The 19879-nt window shown below is 44.3% G+C and overlaps 1 protein-coding gene across 1 annotated transcript in view; it reads right to left on the bottom strand.

Moving 5' to 3' along the window:
* LOC120020667 (adhesion G protein-coupled receptor L2-like) overlaps window positions 1-19879 on the bottom strand; it is a 232271-nt gene that overhangs the window by 31955 nt on the left and 180437 nt on the right. The window contains exons 6-9 of the mRNA XM_038964372.1: window positions 17996-18799; window positions 4055-4357; window positions 1442-1545; window positions 457-636 (exon numbers count right to left, since the gene is read on the bottom strand). Of these exons, the coding sequence (XP_038820300.1) occupies window positions 457-636; window positions 1442-1545; window positions 4055-4357; window positions 17996-18799 (1391 nt within the window). The remainder of the gene's footprint in view (window positions 1-456; window positions 637-1441; window positions 1546-4054; window positions 4358-17995; window positions 18800-19879) is intronic.

The following is a 19879-nucleotide window of genomic DNA, read 5'->3' as shown; positions in this document are numbered from 1 at the left end:
GTTTTAGAAGTGTGTGATGGTGGAGAGGAGTTATTATTTGTGTTGGCTAGCGGGGGGCTGCTATCCATCAGCTCTAAGTCAGAGCTGCCAGGTGAGAAGGCTGCGTTTCAGAACCCAGTAATTACTCAAAAGAGGTGGGGCTGGAAGAATGAGCTTCCTCCCTCTCCACAGCCACAGCTCCCCCTATGGGCTGGGCCGGCCTCTCCTCCCCCTAACCTCACCTGGAAGGAGAAGTGCGGGGAGGGCTAATGAGTGGCTTAACCTATGTAGAGTCAAAGGTGGAGCAAAGCGAGGGCAGGAGAGGAGGAAATACTACCCACCCAGAGATATACGTATGTATACGTATATGTTTATACAATGTACGGCTCTCGTACTAACTAGCCTACCTGAGGTCACATATACTCAGATTTATGCACTCAAATCGTCTGCTAAATGACATAAATTGTTTTATATTACCTTGTTGAAGCTACGCCCAGCTGAGTCCTTTTCGCATAGCTCCTGGAGCTGAGCGTCCAGGATGTCCACCAGCTGCTCCATGAGACGCACTGATGAGCTGATGTCACCGGCGAACACTGGACCCTGCGTGTGGTGGGCCAGCTCATTGGCTAGGTTAGCCGCATTCTCCCCACTACGGATCTGGAGTTGGAGGGAAAACTGCAATATTAAAGGTCCTGTTTAAGCTTTTAATTACTTGTTTCCTACTAAATACTGTACCTGGTATGTGGTATGTTAACTATGTGCTAACAATGGATACTTAAGCAATAAGTCAAGAGGGGGTGTAGTATATGGCCAATATACCACGGCTAAGGGCTGTTCTTAAGCAAGTGCCTGGACATAGTCCTTAGCCGTGGTATATTGGCCATATACCACAAACCCTCGTGCCTTATTGCTATTATAAACTAGTTACCAAAGTAATTAGAGCAGTAAAAAGAAATGTTTTGTCATACCCGTGGTATACGGTCTGATATACCACGGATGTCAGCCAATCAGCATTCAGAGGTTGAACCACGCAGTTTATAATAGTGATTTAATGTGGATAAAGAAAGAAAACAGCACAGCAGGAAAAGGCTCATGGTCATTTGTGAAACATCTTTGGATGATAGGCATCACAGAGTCAGGTATTGTACAGGTAATGTATCACATACTGATTTAAACTCAAATCAATATTAATGCTGCTAGCTATAGCCCACAGAAAGCAATCTACAGTGTGCAAGAAAAATATAAACAAATGTGCATTAAATGTGTATTTTGTTTACATCTATAAGGCACTCAGTGGAATACAGTGTATGTATGGGCAAGCCCCTTATTTAATGTTGAAACCAACAAGATGCCATACAATGACAGATACACTGTGCCCTTTCAGATAAAGTAGAGGAAAGTTGATGTGTTTTGTTCCTTCCCTCGCTGTCACCAGAGCCATGGGGGGACATTGTTGACCAACCTTTTGTGCCACTTGAGTGACCCAGTGGGAGGTACAGTTGCTGAGGTCAGGTCCCTTTGGGTTCCAGGTCCCCCCTGCCACCGTGCAGAGGTAGGAGGCGATGCCTGGAGAAACGCACAACAAAGACAACCATTACACAACCCTATTGTCTGTTTTGAATGTATGTGTGCATTTATTTGTGCACATTTTTGTAACGTTGCTGACCACTGCCATCTCGAACAGTTCTCTCTTGCAAAAGAAATTGCATCACAATGAGTATAGCCTGTTTAAATAAAGGTTAAATAAAAATGTATTTAACAGAGGTAAGGCCAACTCTTCACCCTCCTACCATTCCTGTCCTCCTCTCAACAAGTTTCTCAGGAAAAACAAACAACTGAGGTCAGCCGCGGTCAAAAAAGCAATGATGCAAAAAGTGGCTGACCAGTAGGAACCAGAAAGGTTGCCAGCTTTGTACTGTCTAAAAGTGGACACTGAACAGTGAGATATTCTCATACAGTTCATCTTTATACTGTAGAAATCATTGTCTGTCTTCTTATAGTCTAATTCAGTGGTATTCAAAGTTGGGGTTATGACAGGGGAACTGCAGTGAGGCCCCCCCCCATTTTTTTTTTTATTAAGTACATTTATTTATTGCTTTCTTTTGAAAATGAAATGAATTTAAGGTTATTTGTTGAAGTAAAAATCCAAATACATTTTACAGATTTTAAAAGGTTGTGTAATTATATTTGGGGTAGGGTGTGGTCGCGAGAAATTCTTGGGGGAAAAAATAGGTCCCCAGAAATTCTATCAGTAAAAAATGGGTTCCCTGTTGAAAAGGTTTGAATATACCACTGGTCTAATTGCTGGTTGTCAATTAATAAAGTTGCCATTAGATGCTCTGTACCAGTGAAGGCTCCTCAGAGGAGGAAGAGGAGGACCATCCTCCTCATTGAATTTTATAAATTAAATAAAAAAATGTAACATTTACAAAGTTATCCTTTTTAGATAAAACGATACTAAATATAATCACGTCACCAAATGATTTATAAAAACACGCTATTTTGCAATGAAGGCCTACAGTAGCTTCAACAGCACTGTAGGGTAGCACCATGGTGTAGCCAGAGGACAGCTAGCTTCCATCCTCCTCTGGGTACATCGACTTCAATACAAAACCTAGGAGAATCATGGTTCACATCCCCTTCCATAGACTTACACAGCAATTATGACTTCTGGAAGACGTCCTCCAACCTATCAGAGCTCTTGCAGCATGAACTGACATGTTGTCCACCCAATCAAAGGATCAGAGAATTAATCTAGTACTGAAAGCATAGCCTACAGCTAGCTAGCACTGCAGTGCATAAAATGTGGTGAGTAGTTGACTCAAAGAGAGAGAAAGACAATACTTTAACAGTTTTGAACAAATTCATTTCTTACAAAATGAAGGAGAAGCAAGAGAGAGTCTTTTTTTCCCTTTCAGTTTCACTTCGCTAGCAAATGCAACTTGCTAGTTTAGCCTACTCAAACACCCTGCTCAAACAGAGGGATGCTATGTTAGCTAGCTGGCTATGACTATCCAACACAACACTGGAACTCTTCCAAGTTAAGGTAAGCATTTGGTATTACTCATTTATTACCACCAGGGCCTGCCGGTGTAAGTGCTAAACTGCTTACTGACTGTACACTAACATCACTGCACAATTGTAGGTTAATTGTTGACTACGATGTTACTTTAGCTAATATGGTGACAACGATGTAGGCTGTGTGTAGCGGTTCTGATATGGTTTGGCTTGTAAAGATCTTCTCGCCTGGTCACATACAGCTGGTCATGTGTTGTGCATTGAAGTCCACAAGCAAAGGGAAAAGATTAGAGGAGGAGAGTGCATAGATGCAAGAGGGAATAAAATGTGGCTGCTATGAAAGTGAACTATGTTTACACGTGATCAGGGATGTATTCATTTTGCCAGTTCTGTTGGGGGAAAAAATCTTAAAAATGGAAGCAAATGGAACAAAACAGGGATAAACATACCTGAATATGTCCAACAGAAACACTAATTTGCAGATGTTGGGCTAATGATTACACCCTATATCAGCTAGATGCATGCAAGAGTGTGAGAGGTATAGGGGACATTCAGTATCATGTAGTAGCCTAAACCTATCGCTGTTACATTGAACTGGGTGAATGGAATATGAATGAGAGTCATCCAATATGCTGTAATAGAAATAAGGCAATGCTCATGAAAAGAAAATCATCCTCCCTCATCTTAAACTGCATTGACCGCCACTGCTCTGTACCATATATATTACTGAATTCTTTGTAAGCCTTGATGTCCTGCATGTCTGCATTCCATATTATTGAAAAAACAATGATAATATACATCACCTTATGCCACCACATTGTACATTCTCTTATTGTTTATTTTATCTTCCTATATTGTCTGTTTGGCCCTATTAGCATATTGTAGGTAATGAATATCACATCTTGGGACCTTGTCCAATGTAAGGTAGGCTATGTGAAAGACAATGTCTAAACACACTACTAAACACTAACACATTCATACACAGAGGACTACACACACACATACCTCACACACACCTTCCCTCCCTCCCCCCCGCCCTCCTGGTTCCTGATAGTACCTCTGGTTCCTTTGGGGCAGGGTCTCTCCACGGTGACTCCAGTGTGTGTCTGGGGCCAGGAAATACCTCTCTTCGTTGTTCCCTCACAGAAGCGCCTGGGGGTGGGGGGGATCTCTGGGGCGGTGGGGTCAGCAGTCCCATGGGGGTCCTCCGCTGGGTTACCCGCCTCTCTCTCTCTCCCATCCCTGGGGTCAGCCGGAATCGTGGTGTTAACTGGGCCTTTGACTGTGGACGTGGTGGTGGTGATGAGAGTGGTGGTCTCAGGCAGGGCTGATGAGAGGGAGACATCTTTTGTAGTTGGCACTAGGAGAGGATGAGAGAGTGGTGGTTATAGCTTTCATAAAACCCAGCCTTACCTTGAACTCCCTTCATACATTTCAGACATACATCAGACAGCAGGGAAAGTTCAAGGTAGTTTCACTGTTTTAGTTCCACACCACTAGAAGGGATGGCTGCTCTACTCTACACATCAACTGGAGACGCCCATACATTCCTGGAGACACAGAGTCGACTGCAGCACTCAGGTATTCCTCCACCTCTCTCTGTTCTGTTTCTGCTCCAGCACAGAAAGCACAAAGTCAGGAGGAGGAAACCTGCAAACGCTACACCAGGGTTTCACAAAAATCGGTCCTGGGGCCCCACCTGAACTACACAATTGATTCAAATAACAAACTCATCAAGCTTTGGTTATTTGAATCAGTAGTGTAGTGCTGGGTCAAAAACCAATACGTGCACCCAGGGGCGACCCCAGCATCGAGTTTGGGAAACCCTGCACTACACTATCTCAGCTATTTTTACCTTTACCCAATCCCCAAAATAACGAGAGGTCAGGTAGTGTAGCAGCATCTGCCTGGCTCTCCTGGGAGTGGCTGATTAAATGTCAACAGGGAAGACAAAGCCTGCCTGCATTTGACTTTTTTCTTGTCCGTTTCATCTCTCTCTTTGATAAAGCCGGCGTGAGGAAACTAAACTGCAATGCTCTGGGCAAAAACCATACCTCAGCGATAATGCTCTGCTGCTGTATTCAATGCACAGCTATAAAGAAAATCTGTGTAGGTGTGTGTAGTAACCAAGAAGGTGTAGTCTGTAGCCTTTTTTTACAGTCTCTACCCATTTGTGTGATCACAGAACTGTGAATGTACAGTAGATGTATATTTGAATGAAAGAGGCAAATAGGAAAATAGATATAAATTGAGTACAGAGAAAACAGTTTATCGTGCATGCTTGGGTGTGCTTGCAGCCCGCGTATATGAGACAGTGACTGTGTGCATGACTACACTGGTTGCCTCTTGCCTTACTGATCTTATATTATATCCACGGCCACACGATCGCTGGCGCTGATAAGAGGCAGCTTCCCAGAATGAGGTCTGCTACTGTGAAAGTCCCGCAGTGCCGTCTTCAGAGGCCCATGGTGCTTCAGGGAAAAGGCAATATCATGCTATCTGACACCCCATCATCAAACACATATCTCCATTTCCTCCCGACCTGAATGGTGAGAATGCCCACATTTAGAGTCTGAGCTCTGGAGCTAATCAGACCATCAGGAGACTGGTCGTCTTTGTTTTGTGTTTCCATTTCAGTGAAATCTGGAAGTTCATTACAAAGCCCTGTCTGTGTCTGTCTGTGTTTATGACAGGCTTTTCAAAAAAGACCCCAGAGTGCATAAACAACAATGCATTAAATCTAGCCGGACGCCGCGGTTCTCAGAAAAATGGGGAGGGAAAAAAAGTGGCCCAGACAGCGACACATTTCGGATTAAAAAAAAATGGCAGCCAGGATCAACCAGCCTTGTTGCAATGTTGTTGTGTTATGACATTTCATTCAATGACCTTTTCTCCCCTGGCAGGAGCAGTGTTTAATTGGGCTGTACTCATTCCTTCATTGTGCGTCCATCTGTCGGTCAGCTACTCAGTCACTCACGTTTCTGAGCACTGAGCGGGGATGCAAATGAGCATCTGACATATGTCCAGTTTATTGTTGTGTGAACAGATGTTGAGACGAGGTCTCTTATGAATATTTGACATTCATGCTGCAGCAGGTTGTGTGGTGGTGTTCCCTCTCCCTCTCTCCCTGTGGACAGGCAAGAGGCTGTGAGAGAATAAAGACTTAAAGGGAATCTACGAAAAACACCATACTGAGAGAAAAACACTCATACCAGAGTCACTATTCTAAGGAGACTATCATAGCTACTGATGAGCACTGGAACTCTGGTCTAGTTGTAGTTTACTAGTGCCTGAACTTGACCCCTCGGCCGCTTCCTCTCTACAGCGGCAGATAAATAAATAAACAAATAAGATAAATATACCAAATCTAAACCATTTGTCAAAGAGGACCATCTTCCCGTTACATTTCTCTTGATGTCTCCATCCACCGCCCTCCCGCACTCTATCATTTTCTTTTGATTATGACGAGTCATTTCACAGATGGTGGTTGAAAGCTGTGTGTCCTCTGCTAGCACTCAGGCCAGAGAGGGGCCACCTCAATTAGCTGTCATTTCACTCAAGAGCTAGTTAAAGTCCCTCTGGGTGGGGAGGCAGACGGCTAGGACCCTCTGGGTGGCATATGTTGAGTGATGTCTGTTATAAATAACATGAGGTGCTCAGAGGTTGAGTAGCACTCTGAAAAATGCACGGTGTCGGGAATTTCGGGAACTTTTGAAAACGGAATAGAATGAACTAGATATAATGGAATCGACAGCAGTGGAATTGGGGCCATTGAGAAAGCAAATAAAGAGTTAGGCAACACTGTGCACTAAAAAAATGTATGTCGGAACTTGCAAAAACTAAATAGAATGAACTATACACAATCGCCAGCAAGAAATGGGCCACTTCAGGGGAGTGAGGAAAGGGTTAATCAATACTCTCCACTAATGATAAATAAAGATGAAGTTAGAGTTCTATATTTTAACATCACCGCAGGGCACTTTTCTTACTTTCCAAAAATGAAATACTAATAAGATGATCAGAGGCATAACTAGTTAGCCCTATTGGTTGAAGGCCAAGTCCCAACTCCCGAAAAGCCAGATTTCTCATGCCTCTGGAAAGGACACGTTTGCCATTATCTCTGAAGAATTGAGAAAACGACATGAAAAGGTTATTTAAGAAAGTTTGACAGGGAAACAACATAATAACGGGCCATCAGTGTGTCTGTGGCATGGAAGAAGCAGACGTCTTGTGACTCTCTCGCTCTCTCTCTGCAGAAAGAAGCTATTTCAGTCTTTACGACAATTCAAGGTTTGTTTTGAAATCAATGATCGTTGAAATGAAAGGGTTGATTAAATAGTCGATCAACTGAATGAAAATGTCAAATACTGAGTGCCACTACATCGGCGTTAACAATAGATTCAATAATTAAGCAAAGTCTCAATGAACTTCCAAATGTCAGAATCCTCCAAAACTTTGTGGCGGTGTTACATTCTCTTAATTCACACAGTGTTTTTCAAAGTGTGAATCTGGCCATCTATGAGGACTGCAATAAGAGGCCAAAACAGCCTGTAACCAAACTGTTGGACACGACACAACCAACGCACCACCAGCCTACACTGCAACGCCATGAATAACGAATGGTGTGAGGGTGAGTGAGTGTGTGGGCGTGTGTGTGTGTGTGTGTGTGTGTGTGTGTGTGTGTGTGTGTGAATGTATGTGTGTCTGCGAGTCTGCGAGTGTCAACGTGTGTGTGTGTGCATCCATCCGTGCGTTTTAAGCTTAGCCATTTCCAGTCAGCCAGACAGTCTCCCTCTCTCTCTGAATATCTCAAACTTAAAAAGGGAGCAAACAGCAATACTGGTGAGCCACAACTGTGGTGTTGCTTTTTTGAAGATCCCTACGCCAGACCAGTAGCTAATGATAGAGAGAAACAACAAAACCCAGGAGACATGAATATTACATCCGCTTGTTTTTATGCAGTCTCATCCTGCTCTGCTTGAGCCTGTGTGACGCGCTGATGTGAACATCAGTTCTGTGTAGCTAGTAGCTCCCGTAATGGGTCTAAGTGAACCCTCAGGTCACATAGCCCTTTCTGCCCTGGGAAGACAGGTTTTTCCTGGCTTTGCCTTTAGTACAATTTGGAATAACTCATGGGTCTTTCTGGCATAAAAAGGCAGAAACCACTGCCATCACACAGTGGATGAAGTAAATAACTGAAAAGGCGTAGGTTGTTTTCCTCCTAATGTGTGCTTATTACCTGTATTTACTGGACTAGGGAGATTACCACATCAAGCATTGCTGTGGCATTGCTGTGGCATTGCTGTGGGCGTTATTGACAGTTGTTCTTAAAGATCAAGAGACAGAAAAAGCCCTGCCACTGCCAGCCAGACAGGATTTGGATCTATGTGATCTGATTTACGAGAGCTGAAACTGAAGACTGGGGCCACCTCATTACTACGGTAGGGACACCAGGCCATGGAACCACTTTGAGAGAGAAAGGTAGCTAGCACAAAATATACTGTACAGCTATGAACACTCTCTCTTCCAGTTCTTTAAAATGTCCACTTGAAGTCACACATTCCAATCCACCAATCAGGAAGTCAGACTCATGAAGACTTGTGCCATGGCAACAAGAGGAACAAATGGAGTCGTTCCAACTATCCGCCTGGCACCTTGACCTCTGACACGCACGCACGCACACACACACACCCTTGACTCCGGTCTGCATGACTCTCCTTGCTGATGTGTTAATTCCTTCTGATCCACTAAGCGGCAAGGACCAACCCACGTGATCTGGTAAATATTCCCTTTGTTTCTCTGCTTCAAAGAGTGTAAAGCCCAATCCCAAAAGCCTCACTGTGTGTCAGTCACGATACAATTTATTAATGAGCCCAGCAAGTGCTTCTTCATCGTGCTACACGTCGATGCAAAGTTTAAAAAGCATTCAAATAAATATGCATAACTGAGTTTTATAAGCAGCCAAATTGAATGAGCAGAACGTCGACAGAGCGAGGCAAGACGAGGCGCTTTATGACATTAGCACGTTTTGTGAGGCAGAAGGAGATCTAGTCGATTAGAATCTCACTAACTAGCCTTTTCCATGTATGCAGTGGCATGGTCGGCGACTCAGCTGTGCCTTTCTTCTCCTTGGGTTGTTGGATCTCTCCATGTGGCTAAACCCCACAGTTCTCCATTGGCCCTGTTCCTCTCTGTGAAGGCATTAATTTAACACTCCTCTTTTTTACTCCTCAGATCAATGCTACCTCGAAGGCAAATACATTTTCTCCCTTCTCCCCTTGTTACTTTGAAATGCTCCTGGCAATTATTGGCTCCCCTGATTAGTCTTTGGAATTAATTAGGCCAAGACCCGAGTCGATGTCTTTGAGGAATCTCAGACAATACCCTTGCAAGTGTGTCCCTACACATTTTGTAACAGGTGGCACTTAGGGGCACATTTTATTGTCACGTCGGAGCAGTACGATCTCTTAAATAGTGAGCCTTCTTAGGAGGTGGACTATCAACGTCATGATCACTGGTGTCTGTGTGTTCGGAAAGCATTAGAGGAGTTTCACTCTTCAACACATGTATGTGTTCTGAAACTCACACCCCTGTAGTAAATTCAAATGAATCCTTGGAGTTTGGAATATATCTGAGGAATTATACAGGTATCAAATACAGTTATATATGCACACAACATATACAGTACATTTGGGTCCATTTGTTTTGGTTTCTGTCTTATCCCCTAAAACGCCTAATATAGACATATAAATCGGCTTTACCTGGCTCCCGTAGGATGAGCTTTGCAAAAAGGGTGGATGCAAAGGTTGTTGGCATAGTAGGAGAAGACACAGTCGTGGTAATATACTGACTACCGGTCTCTGTAAAAAGCAGAGAATCGTAGTGATTTGGTTCAACTTACAACTTTTACTGTGGGGCCCCATGAATCTTAAAAAGGGCTGACACCAATTAGTCGACTGGTCAAACGTTTGGTCGATAGGCTGTCGACCAAGATTGTTTTTAGTCGAGCAGTAGCAAATATATCTATATTTTTTATGGCAAAAGACACCTGTCTTATTCGCGGCCATCTCAGTGAACTAATCCATTGCGGAGGCTGAGACTAATCCATTGCGGAGGCCGTGGGGATGGCACAGTCCAAGAAGAAGGAGTGTGGCTAAGATGCACAATGCATATCTCACTCCATAATGCGCTTCCTCCTGCCAATTTGTGCACATTCATTGTTTCATAATTCAGCGTGTGAATTGTTTGCCTTTCATTGTTAGTTCCCCATTACATACACTACATGACCAAAAGAATGTGGACACCTGCTCGTCGAACATCTCATTACAAAACCATGGGCATTAATATAGACTTGGTTCCCCCCTTTGCTGCTCCTGGCATCCGCCAAACCCAGATTTGTCCGTGGGACTGCCTGATGGTGAAGCGTGATTCATCACTCCAGAGAATGCATTTCCACTGCTCCAGAGTCCCATGACGGCAAGCTTTACACCACTCCAGCCGACGCTTTGCATTGCGCATGGTGATCTTAGGCTTGTGTGCGGCTGCTCAGCCATGGAAACCCATTTCATGAAGCTCCCGACTAACAGTTATTGTGCTGACATTGCTTCCAGTGTGTAGTTTGGAACTTGGTAGTAAGTGTTGCAACTGAGAACAGATTATTTTTACGCGCTACCGTTCTGTGAGCTTGCGTGGCCTACCACTTTGCGGCTGAGCCGTTGTTTCTCTTAGACATTTCCACTTCACAATAACAGCACTTACAGTTGACCTGGGCAGGTCTAGCAGAGCAGAAATTTGTCGAACTGACTTGTTGGAAAGGTGGCATCCTATGATAGTGCCACGTTGAAAGTCACTGAGCTCTTCAGTAAGGCCATTCTACTGCCAATGTTTGATAAACATCTCAGCAACGGGTGTGGCTGAAATAGCCAAATCCACTCATTTGAAGGGGTGTCCACATACTTTTGTATATACGGTGTATATCACCAGTAGTGCATTTACCGTTAATTCCTATAACTTATTTTTTTGCTTACGGTAATTTCTGTTAATGCATTCAATAGCTTATATTCTTATTCAGGTCTTTACCGTTCTCATTGTCGGAGTGGATACGTTGTTTGCAGAGCGGACAACCTATGCTACACCTGTGAGAAACAAGTTTTAGTTAATTGCATTCAATTTATGAATTTTGTAAGGACATGCACCTGATTACGCATAGAAGTAGGCCTATAGGCTACATGTCCTGCGCGCAAATGTAGGCATATAAATGTGCACATTTGGGGATTTGGTAGTATTTCTGATTGGCTTAATGCACCACCACTAATGACCTGTGGAGCTTCTCAAAGTAATGTTTTCGTCACCTCAAACAGCAAGTAAACAAAGTCTGTTTTTCCATCCATTGATAATAACAATAGTTCCTCAATGTACCTGAAAAATCTTTCCACCGCTCTCCCTTTCCATAACCACTCAGCCTGCTCTGATCCAGTGGAAACGTCACAAAATAGGCCCACCTGATTACTTCTTATCCCTTGTGCAAATAACCTACAGCTGTGTCTGACCCAAGTTCATTGGCGCTGTAAATCAAATCAAACTTTATTTGCCACATGCGTCGAATACAAGTGTAGACTTCACCGTGAAATGCTTACTTACAAGCCCTTAACCAACAGTGCAGTTCAAGAAAACATTCACCAAGTAGGTAAAAATAAAATGTAACACAATAAGCATAACAATAACAAGGCTATATACAGGGGGAACCAGTATCGAGTCAGTGTGAGACTAGTTGAGGTACATGTAGGTGGGGGCGAAGTGACTATGCAAACAAACAGCGAGTAGCAGCAGTGTACAAAGGGGGGGGGGGGGGGGTCTAATGGCTTGGGGTAGAAGCTGTTGAGGAGGCTTTTGGTCCTAGACTTGGCGCTCCGGTACCACATGCCGTGCGGGAGCAGAGAAAACAGTCTATAACTTGGATGACTGGAGTCTCTGACAATTATGAGGATCTGGGGGCCCATGCAAAATCTTTTCAGTCTCCTGAGGGGGAAAAGGTTTTGTCGTGCCCTCTTCACGACTGTCTTGGCATGTTTGGACCATGATGGTTCGTTGGTGATGTGGACACCAAGAAACTTGAAACTCTCGACCCGCACCACTACAGCCCCCTCTATTCTCCTCCCTATAGGCCGTCTCATCGTTGTCGGTGATCAGGCCTACCATGTTGTGTCATCAGCAAACTTAATGATGGTGTTGGAGTCGTGTTTGGCCACGCAGTCGTGGGTGAACAGGGAATACAGGAGGGGACTAAGTACACACCCCTGAGGGGCCCCAGTGTTAAGGATCAGCGTGGCAGACGTATTGTTGCCTACTCTTACCACCTGGGGGCGGCCCGTCAGGAAGTCCAGGATCCAGTTGCAGAGGGAGGTGTTTAGTCTCAGAGTCTTTAGCTTAGTGATGAGCTTCGTGGGCACTATGTTGTTGAACGCTGAGTTGTAGTCGATGAACATCATTCTCACATAGGTGCTCCTTTTGTCCAAGTGAGAAAGGGCAGTGTGGAGTGCGATTGAGATTGCGTCATCTGTGGATCTGTTGGGGCGGTATGCGAATTGGAGTGGGTCAAGTGTGTCCAGGAGAATGCTGTTGATGTGAGCCATGACCAGCCTTTCAAAGCACTTCATGGCTTCCGACGTGAGTGCCACGGGGCGGTAATCATTTAGGCAGGTTACCTTCACTTCCTTGGGCACAGGGACTATGGTGGTCTGCTTGAAACATGTAGGTATTACAGACTCAGTCAGGGAGAGGTTGAAAATGTCAATGAAGACACTTGACAGTTGGTCCACGCATGGTTTGAGTACACGTCCTGGTAATCCGTCTTACCCAGTGGCTTTATGAATGTTGACCTGTTTAAAGGTTTCGTTCACATCGGCTACCGAGAGGGTTATCATACAGTCATCCAGAACAGCTGGTGCTCTTGTGCATGCTTCAGTGTTGCTTGCCTCGAAATGAGCATAAAAGGCATTTACCTCGTCTGGTAGGCTCGCGTCACTGGGCAGCTCACGTCTGGGTTTCCCTTTGTATTCCGTAATATTTTTCAAGCCCTGCCACATCCGACGAGCGTCAGAGCTGGTGTAGTAGGATTCAATCTTAATCCTGTATTGACGCTTTGCTTGTTTGACGGTTCGTCTGAGGCATAGCGGGATTTCTTCTAAGCGATTAGTCTCCCGCTACTTGAAAGCGGCAGATCTAGCCTTTAGCTTGATGTGGATGTTGCCTGTAATCCATGGCTTCTGGTTGGGATATGTATGTACAGTCACTGTGGGGACGATGTCATCGATGCACTTATTGATGAAGCCAATCACTGAGGTGGTGTATTCCTCAATGCCATTGGATGAATCCCGGAACATATTCCAGTCTGTGCTAGTAAAACAGTCCTGTAGCTTAGCATCCGCGTCATCTGACCAGTTCCGTATTGATATTCTATATGTGGCAAGTTTGCTAGAGCAAGCTTCAGGCCAAACCCAAGATAACAGTTGATATAATGTTTTAAGTTCATAGCATACAGGCCATGCATAGCTAATGTGATTCATAGGATATGTATTTTCTACCTGCAGGCTGCAATGTTTTTATTTGTTGGTTTCATGTAGGCTATCTTTTACATAGTTGGAAATGAAAATAGAAGTTACTTTTGTGTCTTATTTCATCAAAGAGCGCTGAAAGCATCAGACAAGGTCAATGCATATAGTTGATTTTATTAAAACACATAGGGTGTGTCTACAGTTGAAGTCGGAAGTTTACATACACTTAGGTGACTTGACTTAGTCATTAAAACTCGTTTTTCAACCACTCCACAAATTTCTTGTTAACAAACTATAGTTTTGGCAAGTCGGTTAGGACATCTACATGACACAGATAATTTTTCCAACAATTGTTTACAGACAGATTATTTCATTTATAATTCACTGTATCACAATTCCAGTGGGTCAGAAGTTTACATACACTAAGTTGACTGTGCCTTTAAACAGCAAGCATACTTCCAAAGTTGTGGCAAAATGGCTTAAGGACAACAAAGTCAAGGTATTGGAGTGATCGTCACAAAGCCACGACCTCAATCCTATAGAAAATGTGATGGCAGAACTGAAAAAGCGTGTGCGAGCAAGGAGGCCTACAAACCTGACTCAGTTACACAAGCTCTGTCAGGAGGAATGGGCCAAAATTCACCCAACTCATTGTGGGAAGCTAGTGGAAGGCTACCCGAAACGTTTGACCCAAGTTAAACAATTTAAAGGCAATGCTACCAAAAACTATTTGAGTGTATGTAAACTTCTGACCCACTGGGAATGTGATGAAAGAAATAAAAGCTGAAATAAATCATTCTCTCTCCTATTATTCTGACATTTCAAAATAAAGTGGTGATCCTAGCTGACCTAAGGCAGGGAATTTTTCATAGGATTAAATGTCAGGAATTGTGAAAAACTGAGTTTAAATGTATTTGGCTAAGGTGTATGTAAACTTCCAACTTCAACTGTATATATGGAAAAATACATCCATTTTGAATTTTATATAGTTTTTTTGCATCTCTGGGTTACATCAATTCCCAGGTTCATTTCATGTTTTTATGTACATCTGAGCTATTGCCGTTCAAGTAGGGAGAAATTCAGCTGGTATGACGTAGCATTACAATAAATCTTCTCTCACCGCACTAGAAGTTAATAGGAATATGACTTTTAAATCGCCTATCACATCTATCATACATGTCAGATCTCAATACTGGCCGATGTGGGAGGTTGTCTTCTCTTAAACGAGCCATTGATCATATTTTTGCGATATTCCTACCTCGACAAATGTGTAATTAACAGAGGGTCCACCACATTTCTCCTATTAGTCTGCCTCTTCAGTCCAGGGTGCATTGCATTGCCGTTGCGAATGTCAGACTTCACTCTGCAAGGCACATCGATCTGCAGGTTGAACATGGTGAGATTGTAGACTACTAAATTGATAGTGCAGTTTGTTAAGGCGATTTTACAGTGAACTAGCTACTTCACATGCTGATGTTGACTTTCGTATTATTGTGTGAAGCTATGTTTGCTAGGGCGGCAGGTAGCCTAGTGGTTAACAGCAATAGGCCATTAACCGAAAGGTCGCTGGTTTGAATACGCAAGATGGAACAATCTACCGTTCTGCCCTTGAGCAAGGCAGTTAACCCACAACAACTGCTCCCCGAGCGCCAATGACATCGATTAAGGCATGCCTCCCCCACCTCTCTGATTCAGAGGTGTTGGGTTAAAAGCGGAAGACACATTTTGGTTGAACGCATTCAGTTGTGCAAGGTATCCCCTAGCTAGCCGGCCAGCCCATAGAAAGAGCAGTGCATTGTGGGTTTTGTAGTCGACTTGAGATGCAACGGATTTCCACAACAATCACATGTTGCTACCAACCTTATTATAACGACAAAGTGAAACACTTGTTCACAGTTTTATTTAACACAGTAAATTATAGTCATTTGTGGATTTTTCCTTTAATGAACACAATTAGTTCTCTCTCTGCACCTCAAGTGCTTGTTGGTATCAGTGAGAGAGAGAGTCGTTCTTTTACCACCACAGGATCACCCTGCAGAACAGGTTGTTTAATTCCTCTCTGTACTAAACATGAACCATTTACTTTCATGTGCCTACCTATGCCATTCACAAAAGCCTAGTGGAATCTTGCAGCTGGCATAGCCTTGCTTCTCTATCTGCCTTCCTCTATGTGCAGTTCAATGGTTTCATAAAATTACACTTTTTAAAAAATGTATTAATTTTACCTTTATTTAACTAGGCAAGTCAGTTAAGAACAAACTCTTATTTTCAATGACGGCCTAGGAACAGTGGGTTAACTGCCTTGTTCAGGGGCAGAACGACAGATTTTTACCTTGTCAGCTCGGGGATTCGTTCTTGCAACCTTTCGGTTACTAGTCCAACGCTCTAACCACTAGGCTACCTGCCACCCCACTTAATGATATGCAGAGGCCAGTTATGAATGCAAATATATACGTTTCAATTCCAGTAGCAGAACTGTAGCTCGAACAAGTATTCTTAAACTAAAAAGGGTCAAATAATCAACAACTGTGTAGGTACTGTGTGGTTGTTCTCATCATTACGTCTATCGCATGCGAGCCAGCGAGTTTGTTTGTGTCTGGCTCTCTGGTCTTTGCGTTTGCTGTAGCGTTAGCTGTGATAACAGATCACTGTGAAGCCCCTTGATTGGAAATGCACTGCCATGCGGACTCCTCTTCTCTTTTTCCGTGTGGCTGTTATAAGACATTGAGGGTAGTTATGATAATTCAGTTGGTAATTACATTTACATTAATCTTACCCTGAGCATCCAAAACGGGCCGTTTGCATGTACATACATGCCAGTTCGGCCATGGAGAACTAGCTCATTAGAATTCTAGTATTTATTCTGTTCTATTCTACACGGTCTACTTAATTGAGTGCTTTGGTTGGGTTGGGCACACAGAGAGACTCAACCTCTGACCTTCATGTCAAGAGCTCACGGCCACCGTCTGTCTGTCTGTCTGTCTGTCTGTCTGTCTGTCTGTCTGTCTGTCTGTCTGTCTGTCTGTCTGTCTGTCTGTCTGTCTGTCTGTCTGTCTGTCTGTCTGTCTGTCTGTCTGTCTGTCGGGCGGGCGGGCGGGCGGGCAGATATACATGTAGAGGGAGCAAAGGGAAAACAAACAGACGTGTTGACAGGTGGTCAGCGTGTCCATGGATACGTTGCCCTTGGACACAAGAGGTCGGGGATCAGATTTCACAACCTTAACGTTAATCTAGCCTGGGACCCTCACTCACTTCGTTTTCAATATCGTTTTACTCCAACTTGAACCCCCCGACGTCAGCGTGGTAGCATGTTCCCCCCACAGTGACTTACACAGTGCGTTAGCGGGGACTTAGCCGAGCTCTCAGTGGTAAGGAGGAAGCTGCATCCCAACGTCACGCCAGCATGGTATAGAGTTGATCGTTCCTTGTCGAGTGCAGTGCGTTAGTGGGGACTTAGCCTAGTTTTTAGGGATAAGGAGGCTACAGGCAGGTAATTACGCCCATTATCACACAGCGTGATGTAAGAGCCCTGTCTGATGACACGCACGTCTGTCTCTCCTCAGACACTTCACAGATTAATTTAAAACCCTACACTGTCTGATAGATATCAATTTCGGCGGATGGTCCTTTCTATTATTTTTTTCTTCAACAGCGCTCAAGTCACTATTCTAACCTTGTCATCCGGGACATGATTCACCGGCATTACCGCCACCTAGCCACACGGTACCTTAACTCTGGGTTTTAACACCAACCCCCACAAAATGATGGAGATTGTCTCAATCACGGGTAAATGAGGGGCCGTCAACAACACGGTTGATCGGGTAGCCATAGCAACAGATGTCCGAATCGGATCCAAAGGCAAGGAAAGGAAAGTGGGGATGGGATAACCTTCTGTCATACCGTGTGCAATATTTCAGAATCCCATTCCGGGGCATTAAAGGGAAGTTCACAAGGCCACTGCTCATAATGGATTGGGATAAGACCTGAGATTAGAGAATTTGATAGGGTCCAAGTGGAGAGGGAGTGCTTGAGCTTGCCTTATGGTAATAAAGGAAGCAAGGCTTTCCAGCGGATGCCTTGTGCCAGACTGCGAAGCCCCTAAGGGAGTTATACCCCGTTCCAAGGTATAACTGTAATTTTCTGTTTACTCATGAGGCCTTTCCCCAGGACTAACCAAACCCTACTATTCTCTGAATCACACCTGTATTGTGTTCAAAATAAACAAATCTGTCATCATGAGACTTATATACACCCCCCCACACACACAGGAATATGTTCAGCACCTGACACAAACACAACACAAACGGCTGTATACTAAACTGAAATATGTGTTTGTAACTTTACAGCAATCATCTATTGAAATTAGGTTTGTGAAATTCAATGTACACATGCAGATCTCAAGTCAAGACTCATCTGAAACAGGCCACACTGTGACTGAGACGTACCGTCAGCAGGGTCTTTCTCCGCGTCAAACTCCAGGTCGTAGCGCAGGATGTAAAAGTTATTCCACACGTACAGCTGGTTATCTCTGGGGTTGTAATCCACAGCAGCGATGTACTGGTACTGGTTGGGGAACAGGATGTCTGTGTACTCTCCCTGGCTCAGCTTGGTGTTGTAGATGTAGTCGATGTGGCTCTTGGGCGCCTCGCTCTCGTTCTCCTCGTAGGTGGACCGCACCACGTGCAGCACGCCGCACACCATGAAGGCATTGGAGGCGGATCTCTTGTCGTACGCCGTCTCCCAGGTGGCCTCGAAGCGGAGCGTGTATGGGTTGAGCTGTGAGACCACGATGCGCCCGTTGTTCTGCTCCGTGGCGTAGATTACCCACAATCCCCGCTCATCGACAGCGAGGTCTATGTCCGTCTTGCCGCCCCAGCGGTACGGCGAAGTGTCGTGATAGTTGGCGTTGGCCACGATGGCTTCACCGCTCTTGATGCGCGTGCGGAGATCAAATTTCACGATGTTGCGCGTGCGCTCCTTGTTGAAGAAGATGGCTCCGTCGTAGGCCACGAAGCCGGTGCCGTCGACTCGATGTGGGAGTTTATAGGTGGTAGTCTGGCGGCCATTTTTTAAGTCCTCCAGGGAGTTGTACTCAATCAGAGTGTCGGTGCGGTACGGCGTCCAGGGCATGAAGAAGACCTTGTCTCTGGCCTGCAGGGGGTCTTTACACCACGACCCCGCCTGTTGCTCTGCCTCAAACACAAACGTGGGCTCCCCCACCTCCATCAGGGTCCCGGGACAAATGAAAACTTGTGAGGGAGAGGGAGACAGAAAGATGGGTTTAAGTAAAGAAAATAAGCAGAGTATCAACACAAATATTTCATCAAGGTATTGTAGTGAGTATATTTTTCGCTGCTGTCTGAGTAGAGTGTGGGACAAAGACATGTGGCACTGTCATTGAACTAGCGCTGAGTGCCATTGCTTGTGAATAGAGGGAAAAATAAAAGTGCAGAAGTGAATAAAGGACTTGCTTCTTTATAGAGTCTGTCTGCCATACACGTTGACTGTGTGGGACAAAAAAAAAGTTAAACAAAAGGAGGAAAAAACCTGTAAATGCAAGACATGTAAGGGATGGGAGAGGTAGCTAGGGCTGAAGTGTATACTGGAACTTGTTATAATTCCAACTTGTGACACTGACTGTGAAAATGGTTGAACTGCACATGCTTACTGAAAAAGCACACAGAAGACAAAATGATAAGGGATAAGACTTCACGTCTTGTGGAGAGACCAAATGACATAGTCTGGATGGAGGTGGCAGCAAAGCTGGGATAAAATGATGAGGGTGGAGCTTTGGGAGAAGACAGGACAACAACAGTAGAGGCTGGAACTCTACATCATAACAGACAAAAAAAAGAAACCTTTGATGGGTGAGGGAGGCCATGGCAAGTGTCCCATTGGAATCCTATGGATTGGTTTTAGATGAGAAAGGCAGGTGACCATCACGTGCTATGGGTGCGATCAAAGGGTATTGCCAAGCAGAACAAGACTAAGCCAGAAGAAAATTCTAAACTTTATTAAAAAAATAAATAATAATAATTACTCTCATACTAAGTAGGTAAGCGGGGGTATCATTCCTAATGTAATCCACCTCATGAGTCAGTGATGATCGTTCTGATAAGATGTCATGTGTTCATGTGGACCAGAAATATATTTCAATCTTCTAGACTGCTTTAAAAAAATTGCCTTTGAAATTCTAATTGTCTCCCAGAGTAGCAATCAACACCCTATCGGGGTTTGGGGCGGGTGTTAAGACTAGAGAGGCAATCAAAAGAGAGGAGACAAGAGGGAGGGTTGTATTGAACACCACATAACAGGGGGCTGGGGGGGAC

Source organism: Salvelinus namaycush, chromosome 25 (assembly GCF_016432855.1).
Source record: "Salvelinus namaycush isolate Seneca chromosome 25, SaNama_1.0, whole genome shotgun sequence".
Classification (NCBI taxonomy): domain Eukaryota; kingdom Metazoa; phylum Chordata; class Actinopteri; order Salmoniformes; family Salmonidae; genus Salvelinus; species Salvelinus namaycush.
Note: the sequence above shows the minus strand (reverse complement) of the source record. Positions and strands in the feature narration are given on the sequence as shown.